The sequence below is a fragment of the Gymnoscopelus braueri genome (genome assembly GCF_963280865.1).
Source record: "Gymnoscopelus braueri genome assembly, chromosome: 7".
Lineage (NCBI taxonomy): Eukaryota > Metazoa > Chordata > Actinopteri > Myctophiformes > Myctophidae > Gymnoscopelus > Gymnoscopelus braueri.
This window is the reverse complement of record NC_137608.1, coordinates 3,018,867-3,045,300: the sequence shown is the minus strand read 5'-3', so window position 1 is coordinate 3,045,300 and position 26,434 is coordinate 3,018,867. Positions and strand designations below refer to the sequence as shown.

At 41.6% G+C, this 26,434-nt stretch overlaps 2 protein-coding genes across 5 annotated transcripts in view; both read left to right on the top strand.

Annotated features, from left to right (window-relative positions):
• The first annotated feature begins 1,111 nt into the window (after window positions 1-1,111).
• sub1b (SUB1 regulator of transcription b) lies at window positions 1,112-15,698 on the top strand. The gene is made up of 5 exons (XM_080433866.1): window positions 1,112-1,180; window positions 3,710-3,782; window positions 8,933-9,058; window positions 9,605-9,713; window positions 12,938-15,698. The coding sequence occupies exons 2-5, from the start codon at window positions 3,714-3,716 to the stop codon at window positions 13,015-13,017; spliced, it is 384 nt and encodes a 127-aa protein (XP_080289992.1). The 5' UTR covers window positions 1,112-1,180; window positions 3,710-3,713; the 3' UTR covers window positions 13,018-15,698.
• A 6,250-nt stretch (window positions 15,699-21,948) lies between these two features.
• Window positions 21,949-26,434, top strand: part of npr3 (natriuretic peptide receptor 3) — a 371,704-nt gene continuing 367,218 nt past the window's right edge. For all 4 annotated transcript variants that reach the window (XR_013933491.1, XR_013933492.1, XM_080434034.1 and 1 more), the window contains exon 1: window positions 21,949-23,075. Coding sequence is in view for 2 of the 4 variants with exons in the window: in XM_080434034.1 (XP_080290160.1) it covers window positions 22,400-23,075 (676 nt within the window). In the remaining 2 variants the exon portion in view is untranslated. The remainder of the gene's footprint in view (window positions 23,076-26,434) is intronic.

Here is a 26,434-nt window from a genome sequence, read left to right as displayed (position 1 = left end):
CAGGTCGAACTAGTCTGACCATTCTCCTCTGACCTCTGGGTATCAACAACAAGGCATTTCCGCTCACAGACCTGCTGCTCACTGGATATGTTGTCTTTTTGCACCATTCTCTGTAAACCCTTGAGATGGTTGTGTGTGGAGAATCCAGTAGATCAGCAGTTTCTGAAATACTCAGACCAGCCTGGTTGGCACCAACAACTATGCCACGTTCAAAGTCACCTACGTCACCTTTCTTTCCTAAGCTGATGCCTGGTTTGATCTGCAATACATTGTCTTGACAAAAATGTCTGCCCAAATGCATTGTGTTGCTACCATATGATTGGCTGATTACTATAAATTAGGTGTGTGTGTGTGTGTGTGTGTGTGTGTGTGACACAGTCCGATTGAAAAAGGAGAGCTCGGTTTTCTTCGAGTTCACCTCCCGCGCTTCCCCGCAGCGGGGCGCCCCCCCCCCCCCCCCCCCCCCCCTCACATCAAAAAAAAAAAAGACGTCTCGTAAGTAAGTACCGAGACCAGGCGGGACGATGATTTACGATTCTGTGCCTATCGGACGGCGCCGAGTCGACTGAAGATGACTTCGCAGCACTCGGCACGGCGACTCGCTCGCCTAAGCTGAGCTCGCTCGGCGGTGCCTCTCGCTTCAGGCGGCGCGCCTCCGTTGGTGAAACCGAGCACACCTTTTTCAATCTGACTTGTTTTCCAATCTTACTGTGACACGTACGCACGCACGCACGCACGCACGCACGCGCACAAAAAAGCACACCTTTACTGACACACACATACACATATATTTGTATATGTATATATGTGTGTGTGTGTGTGTGTGTATATATATATATATATATATATATATATATATATATATATATATATATATATATATATATATATATAGATAGGCTACACATATACATATATATACGGTACATATGTGCATGCTATAGAGAGAGATGTATGCGTGCGTGCGTGCTTGCATTGCGAGTTGCATTAAGCTAGGCAGGCATCTATGATTGCCATTCATTCTGGCCTTCTACAAACTCAATTTCCCAGCAGCGCCCGAAGCGCGTCCGCGTCGCGTGCACGAGCAGTGGAATTATTACCCAGCATTAATTGCGCTCCACTTCCTTCCTTCCCTTCCCGCTTCTATCAGAGTGTCCAGCTGCATCCATCCATTAAACATGTAAGCAGCGTCTTTTTATTTGGCTTTGAATGCATGAAAACGTTCCGCTAAAGTGCGAATGTCGTCGCCACGGGGCCTGTGGTGTCATTAAAAAGGCCTTATTGCGGCGGTGTCGTTGTGAACAGCCAGTTTAAGGCAGAGTAGCTAGCGGTTTGATGCTACCTCCTCCAGCAGCACCAACCTGCCTGCCTGTGTGTGAGCTGAGCGAGAGTGCAGTGTTGCCACATTCTGTGAGAGCAACAAGCAACCGGGTCTATGAAAACCAGCCATAAAGAAGCAACTATGGCCATATGAGCGATTTGAACATGCATGCATGCATCGGCTATTTGAAAATAGCAGATCAACAAGCTCACGTGACGCCTTGTGAGCTTGTAGATCTGCTGTTTATGTTTTATCTTGAAATAAAATGTGGAATATTTGGAATATTTTACACAAATGCTCCCTTGCACAAAACATTTTCATGAAATGAGTTGAGAACCAATGGTTTAAATAATAATTCTTTTTTTTTTTAAACAAGCCCGAATAAGCAACTACACTTCAGAAACGAGCCCAAACCCCAATATTTACAAGGAACTTTGCAGAAAAACAAGCGCAAAGTTGCTTATAATAAGCGGACATGGCAACAGTGTGTGTGTGTGTGTGTGTGTGTATCTCATGGTCTGAAAGCTACATGAAGCTAGTGTTCATGTTAATAATGGCTGCTAGCATAACGCCGAGCAGCAGTTATGTAACGTCCATTATGCACTATTCGTGCATTAAAGGTTCTGTTAGGTGTTATTTCTACTGGGACCACATGGTACTGATGATACTGAACTAACACAACCCCCCACTGTCTGGATGCTGCTGAAGGATACAGGATAGGTGGGCACTAGGGACATCTGGGCACCTCCATGTAAAATTGGCTATTTTGTCCAAAATGTAAAAAATGTATAAAAATCTTCATTTTCATGAGTTAAAAATCTATCCATTAAAGGAAATAAAATACTTTTTAAGAAGTAGTGAAAATGGCAGATGATGCGATGTGTTGTGAGCTTGTAGATCGGCTATTTTCACTAGTTTAGGACGGGTCCCAGAGAGACATAACATTTTTCTTTTGGGTCTCCTGCTAAAAAGTTTGGGAACCAGTAATGTAAAGTATACATGATGTGAACATGCACGGTACATCATTATCAGACTTAATTTTATCCTTCAACTTCTTGTTTATGTCCAAAAATGACTGGATATACAGGTTTTGTAGCAATTGTAGAAATATTACACCTTAATGGACGAATATTTAAGCATGTTCTAATCATGTATACTTTACATTGCTTAAGGCCATTTTTCAAATGTGTGTGTGTGTGTGTGTGTGTATATGTATATATATATATATATATATATATATATATATATATATATATATTTAACATTTTGGACAAAATAGCCCATTTTACATCGAGGTGCCCAGATGTCCCTAGTGCCCACCTATCCTGTTAACCTCCTGAACACTGGACAGTGTACTTGGGTTTACTGTAGCCGTACGATAGTGTGTCGCAAAAATAGCAGATCTACAAGCTCAAAACGGGATGCAACGCGATGTGAGCTTGTAGATCTGTATTTTTTGTATTACGTGGGAGACACTGTCGTACGGCAAAGTAGACAAATCTCACAACACAAGGATTTACATAACTAATGTTGATCAGTGGTGGACCGTGGATGTAGGCCTATGTGTAGATTATTATTACTGAAAGGTAGGGTAAGTGATATGTTTTTGTTAAAAGGTTAAAGCACTATATTTTGATAAGTAACTATGAGTGTTAAGTTACAGGGATCTGTCCAGCTCTTTAATAAACAGAATATCTTTTCTGGTGGGTTGCCAATTTCAGCCAATCAGGAGAAAGTAGAAGGTCTGCACACCATCTTGATGCTCCCAAAATAATGTCATAATAGAGCGGTATTAAATTATTTTGGGAGCATCAAGACGGTGCGCGGACCTTCTGCTTTTGTTCACAGTTGATCCTTTTTGATCCACCACCCGTCAAAATATTTGGATGTGGGTGCACCTCTTAACCGCTATAAATCAGGAGAAAGTACCCATTTATCAGCTTCAATTTTATGGCATTCCAATTTTGTCTGCTCATTTCTTTGTCATCACTTCCAATTGTACTACCACTTGTACCTGTAAATGCATTTTTTGTTTACTAAAGTGCTGGAGAGACATGGAGACCACTGTTAATGAACAAACACACAATGAGTACTAGCATAATATAGAGCTATTTAACACTTACTAGCAATTAGTGTTCATCGCTTTAATGTTACAGATGGTAAAGGTGGGGTTGATTTTAACCACTGTATATGCTGCTGAGTAGCTTAATAAAGCACAGAACTCAATAAGTAAAATGTAATAGGGGGAGTGTGTCTTTAAAAGTAGGTGACCATAGCGTACGGTGTTGTGCAGCACTATCATTGATTAGTTTTAAAGTGTCAGTTCCCCCAAGTGACCACTTGGTGTCATTGTTGCACTTCACATGAAATGATTTGTTTCCTTTCCAGCACAATGCCTAAATCAAAGGAAGTCCTGTCATCCACATCTGGAAGTGACTCTGACAGTGAGGTGGACACCAAGGTATGTACACAGTACACACTCATCACACTGGCTTATGACACTTGCTTTGCTTTTGCCTTGTGGCCTCCAAGCATGGGGTTACATCACATCTGGAGCAGGGTTCAGACAGCTGTGTTGTTGACTGTTTTAACATTTCTGAATTGTGTACACATCTTTGCATAACAATTCAATCGGTCCTTCTTTTTCAACTAAATGCAGTACATCGCCTGCAAATATAAATTAAATAAACGGAGGGCACTGCTTTCACTGTTAGATTGTCCTACATTTTTGCTAATTAACACACATTTGCCGACTAAATAGATTTTTTTTTTATTCAACCCAGTGCGTCTCCTAGAAGCAAAATATAAAGACGTTCACTCCATTCATTGTACCTGCATGATGGATGTGAATAAACCTCAATAGTTGCCGTTTTGTAAAGGTGACTCTCCACCAAACAGACTACTTCAGACTACTTCAGACTGCAACAGACTGGTATTTGGTTAGCATTTAGTCTGTCAGCCGACTTGCCCATTGATATGACTAGAAGTTCGGGCCGCTGCGCGGCCCTCACATCTAGCTTGACGCGTCGTACACTTCGCATCGCAGATCCAACTTACAGCCACCTCACAGTGTGAGCGAGAGTATTGTGTGAAAGTAGGCAGAAGTCGCTTATAATATTCGGACATGGCAACACTGGTGAAAAGTAAGGCAAATTCGCTTATAATCAGAGGACATGGCAACGCTGAGTGTCCTGTGCGCCTCTCTTTCTCTGTCCCTGTGTGTCTGTCCCCCTGTCTGTCGAATAAGGTTCGGTCCCACATAGAATAGCCTAGTTGGGTTCCACCTAGGGCCCAGTCCCAGTTGGGACCCACCTCGGTCCCACATAGACTTGCCTAGTTGGGGCCCACCTAGGGCCCAGGTAGAACCCACCTAAAGCCCACATGGGCAACCCAGTGGGGACCCACCTCGGTCTCACATAGACCCCCTGGGAGTCTTGGGACCCCCACGAAACATCGCGGACCCCTTCTGAACCCTGCAAAACATCACAGACCCCTTCGGACCCCTGCGAAACATCACAGGGGTCCCTGGAGACCCTTGGGGGTCCCTGGAGACCTAGTGTGGTCTAGCTCTGAGATTAATGGAGTACAAAGGGAGAAAAAACGAAAGGGAAAGATGCAAACGAATTGTGTGTGTGCATTGCTTGTTGGTCGCGCAACCTGTCAACCCTGGGCTGAGGCAGACAACACATGGCGAACAGCGAACATGTCGCTCGCGCACCCAGACAGACACGGTGAAGGAAAACGGGAAACTGTGAAGCCACAGAGGTTGTGCAAGCTAAGAGGTTGCACATGAACTCTGCAGCCGCACTGAGGCGCTCCAACGCAAACACTGTGACATGAAGCTTCACACAACGAACATGAGCACTACGCTGCTGTTTGTCCAAAACACACAATATCTCTTCTACCACCGATTGTCGTTAGGATGTTAACGGTGTGTGTGTGTGTGTGTGTGTGTATATATATATATATATATATATATATATATATATATATATATACACACATATATATATATATGTGTACATATATATATACACACATATATTATACATATATATATATATATTGAAATGCGAATGGGATTATAGAGGAGAACTGACAGCTCTACTGTGTGTCCGTGTGTCTCCCCCCCCCCCCCCCCCCCCCCCCCCACACACACACACACACACACATGCTCTCCTTGTCTCTCTCTCCCCCTCCCTCCCTCTTTCCCTCTTTCTCTCGCGCTCTCTCTCACCTCTGTCTGTCTGTCTGTCTGTCTGTCTGTCTGTCTGTCTGTCTGTCTGTCTCTCTCTCTGTCTCTCTCTCTCAGCCATATGAAATCCGTTTTATTTTTTTCCCAATTCCTTTTTATTTTTTCCAAAATTCCGTTTTTGCCATTTTAATATTTCTGTATTTTGCTTTTTATGCTCATTTTTACCATTAAAAAAAAGTGTCTGGTAAGTGGAAATGAATACATGTCCACAATTTAATAAGATATATATAGTCCATTTAATGTTTAAAGTGCTGCAACACAGAAATACTGTTCAATTCAATTTTAAAGAGAAATAATAATATAAATAATAAACACTCCACCTCAGAGTTTTTCTGTTATAAGGGGTCATCATCATTAGCAGTACTTGACTTGGGTTTAGAAAATAGGCTTGCTATTTTCTGTTGAACTGCAGCAGGCTTCAGATTTTTTTTGGGTGGCATTTTACACCACTAACATTAATCTTTTATTTTTAATTGACGTTTGTTTAGTTTTTTTTTCAAATGTGTTTACCCATAGAATCAGGTCTGCTGTCAGGGCACAGAGAAGTCACGTTTCATCTCCGCAGACGGCAGTTGTTGTGTGTCACACGCAAAAGCGTTACCCAAAGAATTCGGTCTGAGCAGTGAGCATGCGCAAGATGGCGGCTCCGGTGTATTAGTAATGTTATTTGTATCGTCTTTCTAAGACGATTTCTACGTGGATTTTATTGTTTATAAAGTAGGATAAAGTAGGATGTGGCCATGCAAAATGGTGGTGTTCCGTGGATTTGTAAAATATTCCCAGATTAGGGGCATTTCTGCAATATTTTGCGTTTTATTCCAATTCCATTCATTTCCAAATCCATCATTTCCGCGATTCCGTTAACATGGATTTCATATGGCTCTACACTGTCTGTGTCGCTGTCCTGCACGTCCCTCTTTCTCTCACCCCTCTCTCTCTCTCTGTCTGTGTCTGGCTGCTGTCTCGCAGATGATAGGCTGTTTAAAAAAGACCTGGCGGAAGTAAATTGCGAGCTGAAATATAGAGCACTTTATGATTATTATAAAAGGAGACACATGTGAAGGTGGAAAATGAAATAGAAGTCTTTATATAGTTTTGCATGAGCGATTTTTGTAGCAAGTTGGGAGAGAAGTGGAGCAGTGCTTTGGCCGTGAGTTGTTCCTAAGAGGTTGAGGTTCCAAAAGGGACACACCTCTGTGGTGAGATAATGTGTTACAACTTCCAGCCCAATCTGGGAAATAAAAAGGAAAAACAGCGCCCTCTGCTGTTCTTGAGATTACTTTCAGCCTAGGGTCTAGGGCAGCCAGGTCTGCTTATTATAAGCGACTTAGGGCTTGTTTCCCTGCAAAGTCACTTGTAAATGGATGTTCCCAGCGTTTTCTTTTTTTTCTTCACTGACGTGCAGTGGTGTAAAGTAACTAGTACATTTACTCAAGTACTGTACTTAAGTACAATTTTGAGGTACTTTTACTTTACTGGAGTATTTCCAATTGTCTATACTTTTACTCCACAACAATTATTTGAAATGTTTAGTTACTAGTTACTTTGCAGATATAAATCATTATAAAACATACATTAACCACTTTAGCCCTATTTTATACCTATAAGCTATTTGAAAATAGCAGATCTACAAGCTCACAACGTGTTGCATGCACGCGTTCTGAGCTTGTAGATCTATTATCAAACATTTTAGTACTTTTACTTTTGGTACTTTAAGTACATTTTTATACCAATACTTTAGTACTTTTACTCAAGTAAATGTTGAATTCCGGACTTTTACTTGTAAAAGACTCAGAGTACATCTATTGCATTGATACTTTTACTCAAGTAAAACATTTGAGTACTTTTTCCACCACTGCTGACGTGTACACAACATTTTTGAAAACGGTTATTCGAATAATCAAAAATAAATATTTTATTGAAATTAACACCCAGAAAATAGCCAAAACTGAGCACATTTCGATCTATAAGGCCAAATCTCATTTGAAAAAAAAATATTAAGAGTATATGAAAGCCAATTAAAATGTTTATACTATTGGAATCTTACACACCTGCTCCCAATAAATTACATCACCACAGCGCAAAAGTAGGTCAAATCAATCAATCTCTCTCTCTGGGAGCGACAACAGAGAAACAGTGAATGTAGGTTTTCATAGACATGGTCGCTTGTTTCTCTCACATAATCTGGCAACACCGAGAGCTCTCGTTGTCACTTCTTCTCTGCAACATGGCTGCTCCCAGTCGGGCCCCAGTCGGCCAAAGAACTGAACATTTTCGGTCGGCTCTGGGTGGGCCGAAAAGGACCCGACGGACCCCTAACCGACTGGACGACTATATCGAACACTTCCCGACGCCAAGTCGGCCCAAAGTCGGTTTGGTGGAGAGTAGGCTTAACAGCGGGCAGTAAATGGCACAGCTCCTACTAGAAGGGGTGTGTGTGTGGCTGCTGTTATGGCTGTTCTAGTTTATGCACAGACGACGGCTGGTATGTTTCGGCAAATTGGTTTTGAGATGGTTTTAAATATTCACAATAAATGTATAGCCTATTGATAAATGTATATGATTGACAACACTAAACACTTGATTGATATGCACATTAGAAGTGAGCATACACCATGTTACTCTGTTTACTTTGCAATTAATTTATAACTTAGAAATTCCCTCAGAGCACACTCTCTCTCCGTCTCTGACTAGCAAATCATGCACCAGCTGACATACAGCAACGTGAGCGAGAACAAAGTGATTAAAAGACATTAAAATCTATCTTGATCTGCTGAGAGCAACAGTGAGTGGAGTAGTGATGTCTTTCACCCCTCAAATATCTTTACAAATATCGATACCTTTGACGTCAGTAGTTGAGCGAGTGTCTGATAGTATAGTTTGATTGGTTCAGGTTAGTCTTGATATGATAGGTGACTCTACATATTGGTACAGTTTAACGTTATTAAAATAAAACTAGTTTCTGCCTAGTAACTGGCCTACACATTCCACCAGTAGTGGTGACCCCACTACTGGTGGGGTCTACACTGCACACACATGCACAGTTTTATTGTTTTGGGCAAGTGAACATGATATTCATTCAAGTCTAACATGACCTGTACTTGCCCAATGGGCAAGTGCTTTCCCTAGTGTCAAGCTAGCCCTGAATTATATTGAAAGTGCACACATAAAAAACACAATTATTATCACTTTTGATTCCTTGTGTTTTATGCAGGGAATTAGTTTTTGGGCAAATGATTACAGACCCTCTAAGTTGTGGCAGGTTTTCTCTTTCAATGCAGTGTTCTCATCTTCTTTACCTCTTACCTTTTTGCATGCCTGGAGATCATAATGTGACAAACCGAATGTCTTCTCAGGCCAAGAGAAAGAAGTCAAGCGCACCAGAGAAACCAGCCAACAAGAAACAGAAGAGTGGAGAAAGCTCCAAGCCCAGTGGCTCAGCCAAAAGCTCCGGCGGAGGTGGTGATGATAACATGTTTCAGGTACAGCTCTAATGACACATTTATTATGCAATTGCCCGATCACAATAGTTTGAGCTAAATGCAATTATTTTGCATAATAGTTTGAATTGTTTCCATTCATCTCAATAAAACCAGCTGGATGAAATAAACAAGTGTCATATTTCCATCATTTCCACATTGTCTACTTTCAACCTGGTGTTCCCATTTTAGGTGTTGATTCATTTTCAAAAACTAAACGTAGCAGATCAGATTATGTATACTGGATTTTGGGTCTAGCACTCCAATGAGAAAATCCATTGTTGATGCGCAACCTCTTTTTCTTATTTACCTGTAAACATGGTTTTACCCTTTGACTCGACTTACCCTGATCATGGGTCTTATAATTTTGTTATTGATTTCATTCTATACTGTTTTCATTAATATGATAGCCTTTTCTTTATTCACTATTTTTTTGTTTTAATGTCATTCTGTAACTTCTGTTAAAAAAATAAATGAATGCAAATAAAACAAAAATAAAGTGAATTGAACATTGAGAGTGGTTTGACTGTGATGTGCTTCTTTGTTCAGATTGGTAAGATGAGGTACGTCAGTGTGAGGGACTTCAAAGGCAAGTCCCTGATTGACATCAGAGAGTACTGGATGAACTCGGATGGAGAGATGAAGCCGGGCAAGAAAGGTACGTGTTTTATCCAATTAAAACACATACTGTACTGCATCAACTTTAACCACTCCAAACAGTGTCCAACTGTCCATCCTAACGCTGAATTCCCGCTAGCAATTTCATGTAGGGGTACAACAGTGAATCCAACTCGATGATTATTTTTGTAATAAAATGATCAATTATTAATCGATCCCTGTTTTGGGCATGTCATTGAGGTCAAAAGTTTTTAAAAATGTCAAACTTTCAGAAATGGCTGATCAACAAGCAACAAGAGAAAATAATTGATAGTTAAATCCCTAGTTTCATCACAACATGTGCATGCCTGAGGTAGGAGTGACACCACCATAAATGAGCAAGTTGTGCTCCAGTGAGCGCTATGCTGTACCGAGCAGTTCAAGGCAACACAGCTGCAGGAGTACACACACTCCATGCTCATCTCTGGCAACAACCTATACATTTTAGGTAGGAAGTAGGCCATGCAGTTGCTTAATCTAGGCCATGCATTTACTTTATGTTGATCAATTTCACACCGACAACTGCTAGTTTAAAACTTTGCTATTAACCCATTCAGACCGGGAAATAATCTGTAATTTTTTTATTTCTTTGGCTATTCAAAAATATTGTGAAAGTTTTTTTAATCTTTTGAATGTATATCCGTTTTTAAAGCAAACGTTTTTAACTCAAATCTTTGCTTCTGGGGTTCTGCAAATGTCTTCTAAATCCTACAGTATCTTTTATAATGGGGACCCCCAGAAGCAAAGATTTGAGTCAAAAATGTTCCCTTTGAAAATATATATTCAAATATTTGCACAAATCTCAAGATTTTTCAAAAATATCAGATATACAAGCTCATGGCGCGGCACCGAGTGGCGCACTATGAGCTTGTATATCTGTTATGTTTGAATAGCCAAATAAATCTAAAATGACATATGCGTCCTCGGATTGAATGGGTTAATATTTGCTACTTCCATACAGTAGTCCATATAAAGTGGTGTTGAGTGGGTGCACCAATCCACGCCTACTTCAGAGCATGACATGCTTCTGGTTGGAAAAAGTTGAACTTTTATTAACCACCTCCTGCGTCAGTAGTGTTCACTCCTCTACATAAACAATGCATTGAACCTCGCCACTTTCTCAGAACGCAGGAGATCAGTAATATAGTGTGGCAGTGAAATAGCCTTCTGTGCATTTTTCCACAATGTGAACACAATGAAACGATGTCGTCATCGGGTTTACAGAATGTATGCTGCCTAATGACGTGGATTGAGGTTGAAAATGGGCAAAGTTGTCCTTTAATTTATAGAGTCCATTGCCTGAGGGAGTAGTTTGCCAAAACGAATAATGTACAAGCTGACAACGCATCGTGATCAGTTCTTTTTGGCAAGTGACAGTCGTCACTATGAGATTTACAAGCTCATCCACTTCTGTTATATATATATATATCTCTGCTGTCCAGCAGCAACCAGCTAACTCCAAAACGCTCATTTTTCAGGAAATGAAAAAACAAAATATAAGTTTTTCAGGAAATGAAGAATACTGCCTCATCAAAGTTGGTATAGTGACTTTATATATTGTCAGATACTTGCATGTGTCAATATATTATCACCACTTTACCCAAATCCAGCGCAAGTGGAGTTTCGTCCGAACAGAAATCCAGTTGAAGTGGAGTTAGGAGTCCGAACAGCTGACAATAGCTCCGCTGCTGAGGGAGAGGTTTCAAATGGGTCTAAATTCCCAAAAGCTAACAATGGATCAGCAAGCTCACAATGCGTCACAATGTGTCAATTAATGCCCTGATTCTTCATGAGCCATGACACTTATTATATAGGCCTACAATAATAAACATGACTTTTACAATAATTTCTGCAAAGAGGGGTTCACAGAGTTGGAGTTTGAGTAGAACTAGCGAGACAGAAATGCTATGAACTCCTTTCTTCTTCTCACATTGCTCTCATTAAACACTTCATAGATTTTAGAAATATAATTAGTTGTTTTCATAACATTAGCATCAGTGCTACTGTAAGTTTACACTGCATAGTTTTAACAGATTACGGGGAGAAAAACCCTGCCGTTTAGTTTGTTTATGTGCTGCTCCTCCTCTCTCTGCGCAGTGCGCTGTGCTGTGCAAAGGCTGCAGGAGAGGAGAGGGGGGGAGTTGCGTGGTGTTGACGGACAGTTGGAGGATCCAATGGAGTTGTTAGGTTTCGTCAGAGGCGCTTTTTAATACTTTTCATTGGTTCAAAAAATTTTTTTTACACAGACTTAAAGGGTGTTCGATAGCGATGATTTTTGTAAAAAAAAAAAGAGCTGAAAATTGAGTTAGCTGGTTGATCCTGGACAGCGACGATATATGACTTTATGCTGCCGTTCTATTTAACCACTTGAACCCTAGTATCTCTAATCTGGTCACAATAGAACATTCTGCGAAAATAGCAGATCTACAAGCTCTCGATTCAAAGCATTGTGAACGTATTGGTGTGAATTTAGTTGACCCATGTAGTCCTAAGAGTCTCCCTCTAACTAAGGGTGTTGAGTGATGATTCATTTGAGTCGTGGGCAAGATGACACCCGGCAGTATCACACAAAAAAAACAAAGGTTATTATACATAGAGAATATAATATACAGTAATGGACAGACAACGTGACCAGAAGATATAAGGACATGGAAAATAACCGAATGTAATGGGAAAACAACAGAAGCATCTGGTATCATTGTGCACAGGCGTCAGTCTATCTCATAGGTTCAGAGATGGCCATGGTGTTAAGTGTATCAGTATGTGCTTACGCAAAAGAGAGACAGATGCCTTTACTGGGTCAAGCAGATAAATGTCAGTCCTAATCATAACACTTGTAGATCGGCTATATTTGGTGAAGACTCCGGGCATAGAGGAAAACTTTTTTTTGTTGTAAATGAATGCCCTACTTTGTCCTACAAGAATGTCACACAAGCTCTTGGGAGCTTGTAGATCTGCAATTTTAGCCATTTCTGAAAAATAAGTGTCTTTTAAGTGTGGTTTTATAAATATTGAACCAATGAAAAGCATTAAGAGCTTGTGACTAAATAACTACATTGAATCATTTGGAACTTAGGTTCTTTTTTTCCTTCATTTTCTGAAAGAGTAACCTTTTTGGAGAGGTTTCTGCCCATCAGCGACGATATAGGGTTTACTGTAAGTGGTTAACTAGTTTGGAGTGATGCTTGGATAAAAGGATGTTGTCTTTGTTTTAATGATTTCCAGGTATCTCCCTGAATCCCGAGCAATGGAGCCAGCTTAAAGAACAGATCTCTGAAATCGATGACGCCGTCAAGAGATTATAGGCAGCTTCCGCTGCCCCCTCCCTGTGAAATGTGTTGCCACCCCCCCAAAAGTTCTGTTTGGCATAAAGGTTTTTTGTAAAAAAACAAACAAAAACAAACAAAAAAAAGACTTACACTTCTTTTATAATAACCTAGCTACTTGTTGGTTCATTGGCCATTATTGTGTTGAACTTGTCTCCTGTGCATGTGCAGTGTACTTGTGTTTTTTGATCTATTCTTAGTAACTGCGTGGGTGAGTGCGTGGGCGGTGTGTTATTTTCATTGTTGGGTATGACTGAACCATACAGTCAACTGTTCTTTTGGATTTAAATCTTCAATAAAAAAAAAAGGCCAACAGGGCTCTAGCTTATTAGTTGTTCAGAAATATTTAGTTTGACTTAATGTCACGTGAAGGTATACTGTATTAATGGTAGAGTGTAGTTCTCAGTGTGTAGTTGGTGTCCAGTTGAATTATCCAAGTAATAGACATAACACCTGGGCTTAATTTTGTTCATCTTTGTCCATGTTTAACCCCTAATGAGTATTTCTTAGGAACTCCAGATAAATCATTACTAGTAACTTGGCGGCCATGTCGGACATTGTATTATTTTATTGATTTAGACTCGTTAGAAGAACTGACTACAGCTGAGGTCTGGGAAATAAAGGACTTTAAGAAATACGAGCTGGCACCTTTGTCCCCCCCTCCACTTGACGGCATGAACACAGGCTTGCCTTCATGTGACCAGACACTAAGCAGAGCGTACGCCGGTGTCCGTGTCAGCCGTGAGACCGTGCAAGTCATCTTGCGTAAACCTGTTTGACACCCAAATCGAATTAGTCCCATTTGAGTCACCTATTACTGCTCAGTCGCCACTGACACGTCCTATTAAAAAACATTACAGTGTTTATATGAATGTAGGCTTTTTCAAATAAGTGTCTTTATTATTTTTGATCAAAATGACATGCACTATAACCACAAACCTATATACTTAGTTTTACTGGAGTCCTCCAGAGGTCTACACTACTAGGCCCCCCTCCTTTTTTCCCCCCTCTACACCAAATATCCTCGCCGGAAATGGATGATCTACAAGCTTGCAACATGTCGCAACGCGACACTTTGTGAGCTTGTAGATCGTCTATCTTCGACACACACTGGCCCCAGAATATGGATGCTATAGGGTCGATGTGGTTACTACGGAGCCTTAAGGCAGGTACACATTGCAGGACCTTAAAGTGCTCGGGGGGTTATCTGATCGTTAAGCATAACACACTGCAGGAGTTTATTTCTTGAAATCGGCTGTCATAATATCGTTGTGGTCTTCACAACAGGATTGATCCCCGACAAGGGCTGACACACTGTAGGATAGTTCACTAGGATGCTATCTCCAGAGTCAGACCCAATACATACATTTGAGTTTATTCCAATTCATTTTAATCGACGTATCCCGTGATATGCCCCTCTCCCTCTCCCCCCTCTCTCGCTCTTTCTCTCTCTCTCTCTCTCTCTCCCTCTCTCTCTCTCTCTCCCTCTCTCGCAGTCAAGTGCGCAGAAGCCGTCAGTGACAGCGTTGCCATGTCCGCTTATTATAAGCGACTTTGGGCTTGTTTTTCTGTAGAGTTGCTTGTAAATATTGGTTGTTGCGGGGTGCAGTTTTTGGGCTTATTTGTGTAGTTGCTTATTTGGCCTTGTTTCCTAATGTTGTTTAAACCAGTGGTTTAAACAACACATAATATGTATTTGTCCGCAGACCCCCCTTCTGTAAATATGTTGTGCCATCACTGACCCCCATACAAGATTTGTGTGGATTTGGAAAATATTCCACAATTTTCTCAAGATTTTTATTTGAAAATAGCTGCGACGCGTTGTGAGCTTGTAGATCGGCTATTTTCAAATATCCAATGTATTTGTAAATAGGTTTAAAGTGCTCAAGTGGCCTTTTCTTGGGCTTGTTTTCATAGACCTGGTTGCTTATTTCTCTCGCAACATCTGGCAACGCTGTTCATAACAGCGAGCACATGCTGCGCACACACATACACACACACACACACACACACAGAGCTCGCTCTTGCTCTCACTCTCTGTCTGTCTGTCTGTCTGTCTGTCTCTCTCTCTCTCTCTCTCTGTACAATTCCTCTAAAATAAACAGCCCACCAGGCTCGCTCACTCTCTCATTTTGTTTTATAATGTTAACTTAATACAGGACTGGACGGTAATATTGCGGTAGGGACTGTTTGTTGTGGTCAGATCCAGCGACGCTCCCCTGGCCACGGTGGCTGTAATGTGCTCTCATTGGCTGTAGCGTGGATCTCCTCGCAGACCCTTTCATAATGTATGATACTGTCCGATCTCCTGTCTGGGACAGAGCTGAATATCTAACATGGTAGTTATCTGAAAACGGTCGGAAAGCCGTCGCAGAGCGGATAATCGCGGCCACATCGTCTCGCGGAACCTTTCACACAGAGCGAGCATTATCTCGCAGATCAAAGGCCGATCTGCGTCAGATCGGGAGGTTTTGTCGGCGAGCGCCAAAAAATGTCGGCGACAGCAATCTCGGACCCAATCTCCTGCAGTGTGTACGGGCCCTTAGGATGTGGATTGTCTGTTGGGTGTTGATGTGGAGTACAAGGGGTTGGACTGAGATGAAGGGAATGAATCACACTGCCAAGGCTTGAAGGTGGAATAAAAACCAGTTGGTATAGTACTGGAGTGTGTGTGATTTCTTTGTTTTGTTGTGTGATTCATCCAGATATCTGCATCTCTAATAGGGCTATTTTTGTTTGGTAAAGTAGGGCATTAAATTACAAAAGAAATGTTGAAATATGGAGATGCAAGGTTTCTGCCCCACATATGCACATCATATCCATATTGAGACATGAGACTAGCTATCTTTTATGTCTTTATCTTTTATGTCTTTGGATATCGTGTGGATATCGTTTGGATAAGAGCTGTCTTTTCCTGGCTTTAATCACTTAAGCACTGTTTTATACTTTCATCTTCATTTGAACATTTCTGGAAAACAAGAGTTACTTAACCCATTAAGACTGGGGAACGCATCTTTGTCATTTCAGATTTGAAGAACTTGTAGATATATATATATATATTTTTTTCTCAAATCTTTGCTTCTGGGGGGTCCCTGGAACAAAATATTTTGGGGGCCCTTGACATGAAAAAGTTGTTTCCGAAAACTGATTTAGAAGACATTTGTAGAATCCCCAGAAGCGAAAATTTGAGTTACAAATGTTTTGCTTTAGAATATATATATATTCAAAGATTTGCACACATTTTTCAAAAATAGCAGATCTACAAGCGCATAGCGCGGCATGAGCTTGTATATCTGCTATTTTTTGAATAGCCAAAGATGCGACACAGATTTTTTTCCAGGTCTATATGGGTTAAATACAGCAATGCACTTTTGAATATATATACTTCACCCTAACAATTACTCGCCCCCATGAAGCCTTGAATTCATGGAGATTTTGTTGTTTTTGTTGCATTCCTGAATCCGGAGCCAATAATGCAATATTTGGTGACGCTGCTGTGGTAGGAGAGCAATGCAAAACTAAATGATATTAAAGAAACAACTGCGTAATCACTGAGAGGCCTAGTTATGATCCAGGTTCAAAGAGAATGTTTTAAATATAGTTTAGCTCTTCTTAAGATTGGTCTCCTAATAACTTAAATTAATAAAAAAAATCTCCATGTATTCTAGGCTTCACAGGGTGAGCAATTGATAGAAAATAAGTAATTTTTTGGCTGAAGTATTCCTTTACGTATTTTAAATGGCATGCACTTTTGGAATAATTAAGTACTTTAACTCAAGTAGAACATTTTACCCAGCAAGTTTCACTTGTAGTTCAATACTATTTGACCTGGAGTTATCTATACTTTGACTCGAGTACTGGGGTTGAGTATTTTGTCCACCACTGCCTTCTACTTCAGTGGTTGTCAACCTTTTCAGGCCACGACCCCCCAAAATAATCATATTTGAAATGGGGACCCCCCCTACACTGATAACCACTTGGAATTGTAGGAGTTGAGGCATTACATTTAGTTCGACTCGGTTCCACAGGTAAATATTGTGAAAATAGCCGATCTACAATCTCACAGAGCCTCGCGCTGTGAGCTTGTAGATCTGCTATTTCCAAATGTTTTGCCTCTTTCTTATGTTTGACCAGTTTTTATAGTATAGTTTGTTCTGTTGATTACTTTTTATGTTCTTTTTTCATTTTTTTTTTCTTTCTTTTTTTGGGGGGGTATGAAATAAAACATTTTTCACCTTACTGTCATCCCCCCTCCCCAAAAAAACATGTGTGGACCACCCTGGGGGTCCCGAAGCACAGGTTGAGACCCACTGTTCTACTGTACTGTACAGGGCCTGTTCCAAAGCATGACGGTGCAGGCAACAAGCTGTGGGCACATTAAGCGAGTACACAAAACATTAATGCAAAACACACCCTCTCAGCATGCCCGACAGATGGCCACAATTACATCAACTCTACTAGATTGAAACAAGCAATGATCATAAACCCAGCAGCTTTATTAGATTAAATGAGCAAAAAAAACAACTCCTGGCTGTGGCAGAGAATTATAAAACGCACACAAGCAACAGTGGTCAAGTGTTCTCCAATAGACTAAGACCCAGAAAATGTGTGTTGATACGTTTGGCCTTGGCACATTTCTCAAGAAATGATCATGGCCGTTTCAAGTGGTGGAAAGTAACAAAGTACATTTACTCAAGCAATGTACTTAACTTTATTTAATTTTGAGGTGCTTTTACTTGAATATTTCCATTTTTCAATAGGCCTACTTTATATTTCCACTCCACTACTATGTCTTTTTACTCCACTACAATTATTTGACAGCCTTAGTTACTAGTTACTTTGCAGATTTACATTGTATTACATTACACATTAACCAAATATTTGAAAAATAAATAGCTGATATACAAAAACACTAATACTACAATGCTTTTATTGGAAAACGTTTGACACATTTTCAAAACATTTGAGTACTTTTGCCTTTGTACTCTCAGTATATTCTGATGCCATTGCTTTTGTACCTTTACTCAAGTACAATTTTGAATACAGGCCTTTTCCTTATAACAGAGCATTTCCATAGTGTGGTATTGTTACTTTTACTCAAGTAAAACACCACTGGCCGTTTCCCAGCTAATAGTTAGTGAATGACTCTCTCTGTGCACAGTGCTAGGTACACCCGTGGCTAAAGGATGCCATAAAATTAGACAACAAAGTGTGTAATTAAGGTAAATGGCCCTAATTGCAAAATATCTCCAAATTGCGCTCGTTGCTGTAATTTCGAACAACCCCGAGAAAAGAAATAAGCGAGAGCACAGAGTCGTGCCTAATATTACGTCAATGCCTATTTTTTATGCTCGGTTAATTATCTAGTGGGTTTTAAATGTGATGGAGGACTGTGGAGAATGTTGGCCTGTGTGTCAGTGAATTACTCTGCACTGGTCTGGCGGACTTGTTAGCCCTTAATGGGCCATGAGAAATTCTTATTTCTATATTTAGGTTTTTGCGGCGCGCAGCAGATATATTGAGCTGTTTCCATTTCTTCACAGTGCAGCCACATGCAAAATCTGTCGCTTTAGGTTTGACCTTTAAATGTCAGGGATTTTGTCTACGGCGGCCGGTTCTCAACAAGTGGTCCGGAGGAGGCCTCACAGGGGTCCTTGAGGGCGTTTCAGGGGGTCCCCATGCTAAATGATACAGGGGTTTTCAACAGGGGTCCTCCGAGTTACTACGGGGGTCCGCCAAATCTTTGTGTGACAGGATTATTATTATTTTTTTTACATTTGCCACTTGAACCCTAGCATCCCTATTCCGAGGAAAACTTTAAACAAAAATATCAGACCTACAAGCTCACAAAGCCTCGCAGCGCGACGCGTTGCGAGCTTGTAGATCGGCTATTTTCGGCTGAGAGGTTTGGTAGAGGGAAAAAAGAGCAGACTAAGTACAGAGTGAAAGGTCAAGTTTGCTAAGTATTGACGGTTAACGGGTTAAATGTCCGAGAATACATGTTGAAGGGATAGTTTTCTATTGATTAGTCACCCCATGGAGACTTGAATTCATGGATATTTGTTTTTGTTTTTGACGCATTCCGAAGCCAATAATTTGATGACCGGCAGCGGTTCCAAAAGTCTCTTTTGTGTCTCATACCGGAACCGCTGCCTACCGGTCCGCTGGTCATCAAATTATCGGCTTAGGAATGCGACAAAAAAATAACAAAAAACATGAATTCAAGTCTCCATGGGGTGACTAATCGATAGGAAAAAAAGCTTTCTTTTGGGGTGAACTATCCCTTTAACATGAATCCAACAAACACCAATGACAGTGCTGTCAAACAAGTCTATGATTGAAGCTATCTATGAAATCTATGAAAATGTTTAATCTGCATCACAGTGGGGGGGGGGGTCCCTGCTTCATCTCTCTCTATATAAGGGTTCCTTGGCCTAAAAAACATTGAAATTAGGCGCCAAATGGGCACTTATGGGTCTGTTACTCTGAGAGTATCCATTTTGTGAGGATTTCACTGTGTAGATTGAGGTCCCAGAGATAAAAAAAAACAAAGCACAAGTCAAATGGGTGTCTGAGGCCTAATGCACATCAAACTGGGGGTCCTTTCAAACAACCCTTTGTTGTGTGTCCCCCACCACTAGATGGCACTCAGGAAATGTCCTCCTAGTGCCCATGGTCTCCACAAAGCTCACAGGATGTTGAGAATGTTTTCACCCTCCAATCTACAGGGATCAATGAGGATACACTTCTGTTATGACCAGCAGTGGTGGAAAGTAACTGAGTACATTTACTTAAGTACTGTACTTGAGTACAATTTTAAGGTATTTGTACTTTACTTGAGTATTTCCAATTTCCAATACTTTTACTTCTACTCCACTACATCTCAGAGGCAAATATTGTACTTTTACTCCTCTACAATTATTTGAAAACTTGAGTTACTAGTTACTTTGTAGATTTTTATTATTATTCAGAAACATACATTATCACTTCAGCCCTATATACATTTCGGCCATTTGAAAATAGCCAATCTACAAGCTCACAATGCGTCGCGATGCAATGCATTGTGAGCTTGTAGATCTGCTATTTTCAAAAGATTTGTATACATTTGAAAACTTGTGAAATGGGACATTCTGCATAATGAGTACTTTCTACTTTTGGTACTTCAAGTACATTTTGATACTAATACTTTTGTACTTCTATTCAAGTAAATTTTTTATTCTGTACTTTTACTTGTAACAGATTATTTCTACATTGCAGTATTGACACATTGCAGTATTGACACATTGCAGTATTGCACTATTGACACAAAACATATGAGTACTTTTTACACCAGTGATGACCAGCTACACTTAACATTTCACAAGAATCCTAATACCTCACTCAGCTAAACCACTATCACTATGACCTCGTGCTTCAAATCACACCTGATTGTGATAATATAGTGTGTTTTTGTTTGTCTTGTCTTCCCCCCTCCAATCGAACAACTTAGATATAGTTCTCAACTTATAGTACTCAAATATTTTACTTAAGTAAAAGTATCAATGCTGCATTGTAGACCCTAGTTAAAGTCTGGAATTAAATATGTAAAAGTACAAAAGTATTGGAATCCAAATGTACTTAAAGTACCAAAAGTAAAAGTACTAAAATGTTTGAAAATAGCAGATCTACAAGCTCACAAGCTTGTGAGCTTGTAGATCGGCTATTTTCAAATAGCCTAGGTATAAAATAGGGCTAAAGTGGTTAATATATGTGTTATAATGTAATAATTTATATCTGCAAAGTAACTAGTAACTACATTTTTCAAATAATTGTAGTAGAGCAAAAGTACAATATTTGCCTCTGAGATGTAGTGGAGTAGAAGAAATTGGAAATACTCCAGTAAAGTAAAAGTACCTCAAAACTGTACTTAAGTACAGTACTTGAGTAAATGTACTTAGTTACTTTACACCACTGCTTTTAAATATCTGATTGTCTATATATGCATAGAATCCTTGAACCTCTTTCAACCTGGCGTCCCTATTTTGGGCATTTGACAAAAATCTTCCGAAATCTTCCAAAATTATTTACTAAAGTTTAGGGGGGGAAAAAACAGTATTTACTTAGAACTATTTTTGTGTGACACCATCATATGACTAAGTATAAAATAGCGCTTAACTGCTTAACCACATACTAGCGCTCCTATTCCATGGGGCAAACATTTGGCAAAAATAACAGATCTACAAGCTGACAGGGAATCGCAACATGACACGTTGTGAGCTTGTATATTGCTTGGTGTAGAGGGAAAAAAAGGCCATGGGAGACTCCGGTCAACTAAGTATATAGCTAGGGGTTTTACTGGTTAAGCAGTACTGATAATGTGTGTCCCGGCCACTAGATGGCGCTCAGTAAATACCCTACCAGTGCTCTCTAGTGCACAGTGCTCCTGTATGGAGGCAAAGACAAATCCAAATGTGAACAACATTATATCATCTGAAGCAGTGGATCTCAGACATGTTCATGTCAAGGACCCCTAAAATTAATTGGCCGGAGACCCCCATCTGAAAATATTTTGTGCCAGGGGGACCCCCATGCAAGATGTGTGTTGTTAAATGTGTCAAAAAATATTCCAAACTGTTAACAATTTTTCAAGATGTTTTGAGAATAGCAGATGCATATAAAAAGTAGGGTTAAGATTTTGATGTGTGTGTGCACACAGGCGTGTGTGTGTGTGTGTGTGTGTGTGTGTGTGTGTGTGTGTGTGTGTGTGTGTGTGTGTGTGTGTGTGTGTGTGTGCGAGCGTGCGTGCGCGTGCGTGTCTCTTTAAGAAGGAGGCGGGACAGGAGCGTGGGTATGGTATGACGTAGTGAATATTAATGAGCAGGGTGCCTTTAAAAAGCCAGGCCAGAGCTAGACATCGTGTGGTGGCTGGTCTGGACAGTTACCACGGTAGAGCCTAACCGACCTGTTACTGCACTGAGAGGAGAGAGAGATTCAGGAGGACCCTAAAAACTACCAACACATATATGACATTCACACTGAACTATTTCAACGTTATTCAAAGACAAAATATATTTATTCAACATTTTGGAATTCAAATTGGGGGCTTTTTTATTACATTTTTTCTTTTTTCTTAATACCTGTGTGTGCAGTGTGCACTCAGTGGAGGCAAAATTGCTGGGAGCAAAGAAACAACCTGAACATTGAACTGGTTGAATCTACCAACCTTTTGATTGATTGATTGATTGGTTGATTGATTGAATGAATGATTGATTGATTGATTGAATACTTTATTAACAGTTTGCAATTTGTGCAGAGGTGCAAACAGTAAAAAATCCGTTATTCCTTGCTCAGTGGAAGAAGAACTGTCACATTTGTCACCATCATGCTGTCATGTTGCGTGTTCTCCTTCTTGTGCGTTATTTCACCGCTGCTCTGCCAGCCTGTCAGCAGCAGCAGCACCACGGAGGAGAAGGACTCGGACATTGACGTGCTGGTCATCTTACCCCAGAACAACTCCTACATGTTCTCCTACCCGCGCGTCGCGCCGGCCATCGACTACGCGCGCCGGCGGCTGAAGCAACGAGACGGCAGCGCGAGCTTCACCTTCAACGTCCACTACGAGGACTCCGACTGCGGCAACGACGCGCTCTTCGCCCTGGTGGACCGCCCGGCCAAGCCGGACCTCATCCTCGGCCCCGTGTGCGAGTACGCCGCGGCGTCCGTGGTGCGCATGGCCTCGCACTGGGACATCCCGGTGGTGAGCGCCGGCGCGCTCGCCTCCGGGTTCAGCGACAAGCGGCGCGAGTACTCGCACCTGACGCGCGTCGCGCCCTCATACCTGAAGATGGCCGACGCTTTCGCGGCGATGTTCGCGCGCTTCGCGTGGAAGAGCGCGCTGCTGGTGTACGAGGACGACAAGGAGGAGAGGAACTGCCACTTCGCCGTGGAGGGCGTGTACCTGCTGCTGGGCGACCACGCCATGAAGAACTACCCCATCCACAGCAGAGAGGAGCGGCTGGACGCCGACGACATCCTGCAGCAGGTCTACGACACGGACGGTAAGAGAGAGATAGAGAGGGAGGGAGGGAGAGGGAGGTAGGGGGAGGGAGAGAGAGAGAGATAGAGAGAGAGAGAGGGAGGGGAGAGAGAGAGAGAGAGAGAGAGAGAGAGAGAGAGAGAGAGAGAGAGAGAGAGAGAGAGAGAGAGAGAGAGAGAGAGAGAGAGAGAGAGAGAAGAGAGAGAGAGAGAGAGAGAGAGAGAGAGAGAGAGAGAGGGGGGGAGAGAGAGAGAGAGAGAGAGGGGGGGAGAGAGAGAGAGGGGGAGAGAGAGAGAGAGAGAGGGAGAGGAAGAGAGAGAGAGAGAGAGAGAGAGAGAGAGAGAGACCTGATGTTTTAACCCAGTGGTTCTCAAACTTTTTCATTTCAAGGACCCCTAAATTAATATGTATTTGGTGGTCCTCAACTTTCAGAACAACCGTTTTAACCACTTAAGACCGATTCTAAAAATGTCTTCTAAATGTTGCTATATCAGTGGTGCTCAAAACGTTTTCATGTCAAGGACCCCCATAACTATATGTATTTGGCTGGGATCCCATCTGAAAAGATATTGTGCCCCATACACGATTTGTGGTGTTAAAAATGTCTGATTTGAAAATGGCTGATGTAAATGTAGGCCCTGGGGGTCCCCGGACCCCACTTTGAGAACCCCTGCATTAGACCATGGACCACCATAACTCTGAGGCCAAAATAATTTGTTCCATGGACCCCCAGAAAGCAAAGATTTGAGTTAAAAGTTTTCGCTTTAATATATATATTCAAAGATTTGCACAAAATGTTTCAAAAATAGCAGATCTACAAGTTCATAGTGCGGCACAAAGTGACAAGCTATGCGCTTGTCTATCTGCTATCTTTGAATAGCCAAATAAATCTAAAATGACACCGACGCGTTCCCGGTTTTAATATGAGCGAAGTCCCTCAGGGATCTATACTAGTCTATTCTCTGTTTTCTGTTATTGTACGGAAAGCTTTCGCTGAAAATAGCAGATCGACAAGCTCGCAACGCGTTGTGAGCTTGTCGATCTGCTATTTTCTGCGTAAGCTTTCACTACAATACGGATGCTGGGGTTTAAGTGGTTAAACAGTTGATTAACCACTTGAACCCCAGCATCCATCCATATGCTTGGGTGAACTTTGCTCAAAATTGCTGATCTACCAGCTCATAACGCATCACACTATGAGGCATTATAGATCGGCTATTTTTGGCTAAGATATTTGGTGGAGACAGAAAAAATAAAAATGGTACAGAGCCAACTCAGGTCCAGTTGACTAAGTCTAGAGGATAACGTGGTTAATGCACAGAAAATCACAGATCTACAAGCTCACAATGCATTGCTAGCTTGTAGATCTGCTATTGTCACCTAAGCAGTTAAAATGTTCCTGCCGAATCAACTCTAAACTGCCTATACAACTTTGACATCAGCCACCTCATGATTGAATAGAAACACGATTGTCTGAATGAATGATTCAATCAGTCAATCAGTCAATCAGTCAATCAGTCAGTCAATCAGTCAATCAGTCAACCAATCAATCAATCAATCAATCAATCAATCAATCAATCAATCAATCGATCAATCGATGTATGGATGGATGGATGGATGGATGGATGGATGGATGGATGGATGGATGGATGGATGGATGTTGTGGGCATAACAGGTAGTTTGCTATGCAACAACCTCGCCAGTAATTTCAAGCATGTGAGGAATCCATGTGAGTTATATTGTTGTAAAGCCTTTATACTCTAGTAATAGCTGCTGCTGTTTCGCCCAACTACAAGAGCTGATCTACAAGCTGATCGACAACGCCTCGCGACACTTGCAGATCTGTTCCTGTCGGCTAGCGACGAGGGGTAAATAAACTAGGCTTAATTCCCTGTTTTCAGCCTGTTGCTTATGAATAGAAATGTTTTATCAATTTGTTGTTGGTTTGTGCAGAGTAGGTGCCTTGTCTGTTGCCATAGTTACTTAAACTGAAAGTGTAAGCGCACACGCACGCACGCACGCACGCACGCACGCACGCACGCACGCACGCACGCACGCACGCACGCACGCACGCGCGTGCGCATACACACACACACACACACACACACACACACACACACACACACACACACACACACACACACACACACACACCTCCTGCTATTCAGACGTCCAAAGCCACCTCATGCTCTCCTGATGGCCACAGTGCTATTCATGCAGCGCTGCGATGCTTGCTTGGCCCCTGTGTGGGACCCTCATTCTAGGGGCCCCGGTCCCGGCTGCTCCATCTGTGGGTCCACGCTGTTTGCCTTGGCAGTGGCCGCGTGTCAACAGATCTGTTCCCTCACCGCGCGCCGTTCCAATCACCTCTCTGTTTAGCTCTTGTATCGCCACGGCCGCGCACTGACTTCCATGCCAGGCTCCTGACAAAACGCTCTAAGTGTCACTTAACCCTTTCAAATCATGGGCCATTTTATCTGGGACATTTTAGATTTGAGCTAAATGTATATATATAGCAACATACGTTTTTCAGAAAACTCTTAGAATTTAGAACAGTGGTTTAGAACAGTGGTTCTCAGAAATAGCAGATATACAAGACGCGCTGCAAGCTTGTACATCTGCCATTTTTCAGCATTTTTTTATAAAGCTTGAAAGTGTTAGATTTTTTTTTTTTTAAGATTTGTTGGGGAGCTTTTTATGCCTTTATTTTAGAGAGGGAAAGGGAAGAAATGGGGAGAGAGATGGGGCAAAAGGTCGTCGGGAACGGGAGTCGAACCCGCGACACGCTGTCAGGCTGGCATTGCAGCCTAGGGTGCCTGGACCGTCACGCTACGGCCCAGGTCTAAAGTGTTTGAATTTTTTAAAATCATTTTGAATGTTATGCATAACTTATTGCTCCCACCCCTTCTCCATCCATAATGAATATCGATAACAAGCTTCCGTGCTATAGTCTATCCCTATCTATAAGATAGGCATGCTAGGGTTCAAGTGGTTAATTTCTAAATCGTGACACATTGTTGGCTGGTAGATGTGTGTATTATAAGTTATACATTAGAAGTGGATGTGGGCTCAAGCATACTACAGTACAGTACTTCAGAACTGATCTGTAGATGGCAACAGGCTGTGGATGGGAACCCAAGTGGGTTGTTCCTTGGCATTGACATTAAGGGCTTGGAAATGCAGGACAGCCGACAGACAGAGAGAGAGTAGACTACAGCCCTCCATATGTTGCATTGGCCAGGCCCAGAACTGTGTGTGTGTGAGAGAGAGAGAGAGATCATTATAGTGGTGTGCCGGTGATAGGGATGCACCCATGTAACACACACACGCACACGTGCACGCGCGCGCACGCACATACACACACACACACACACACACACA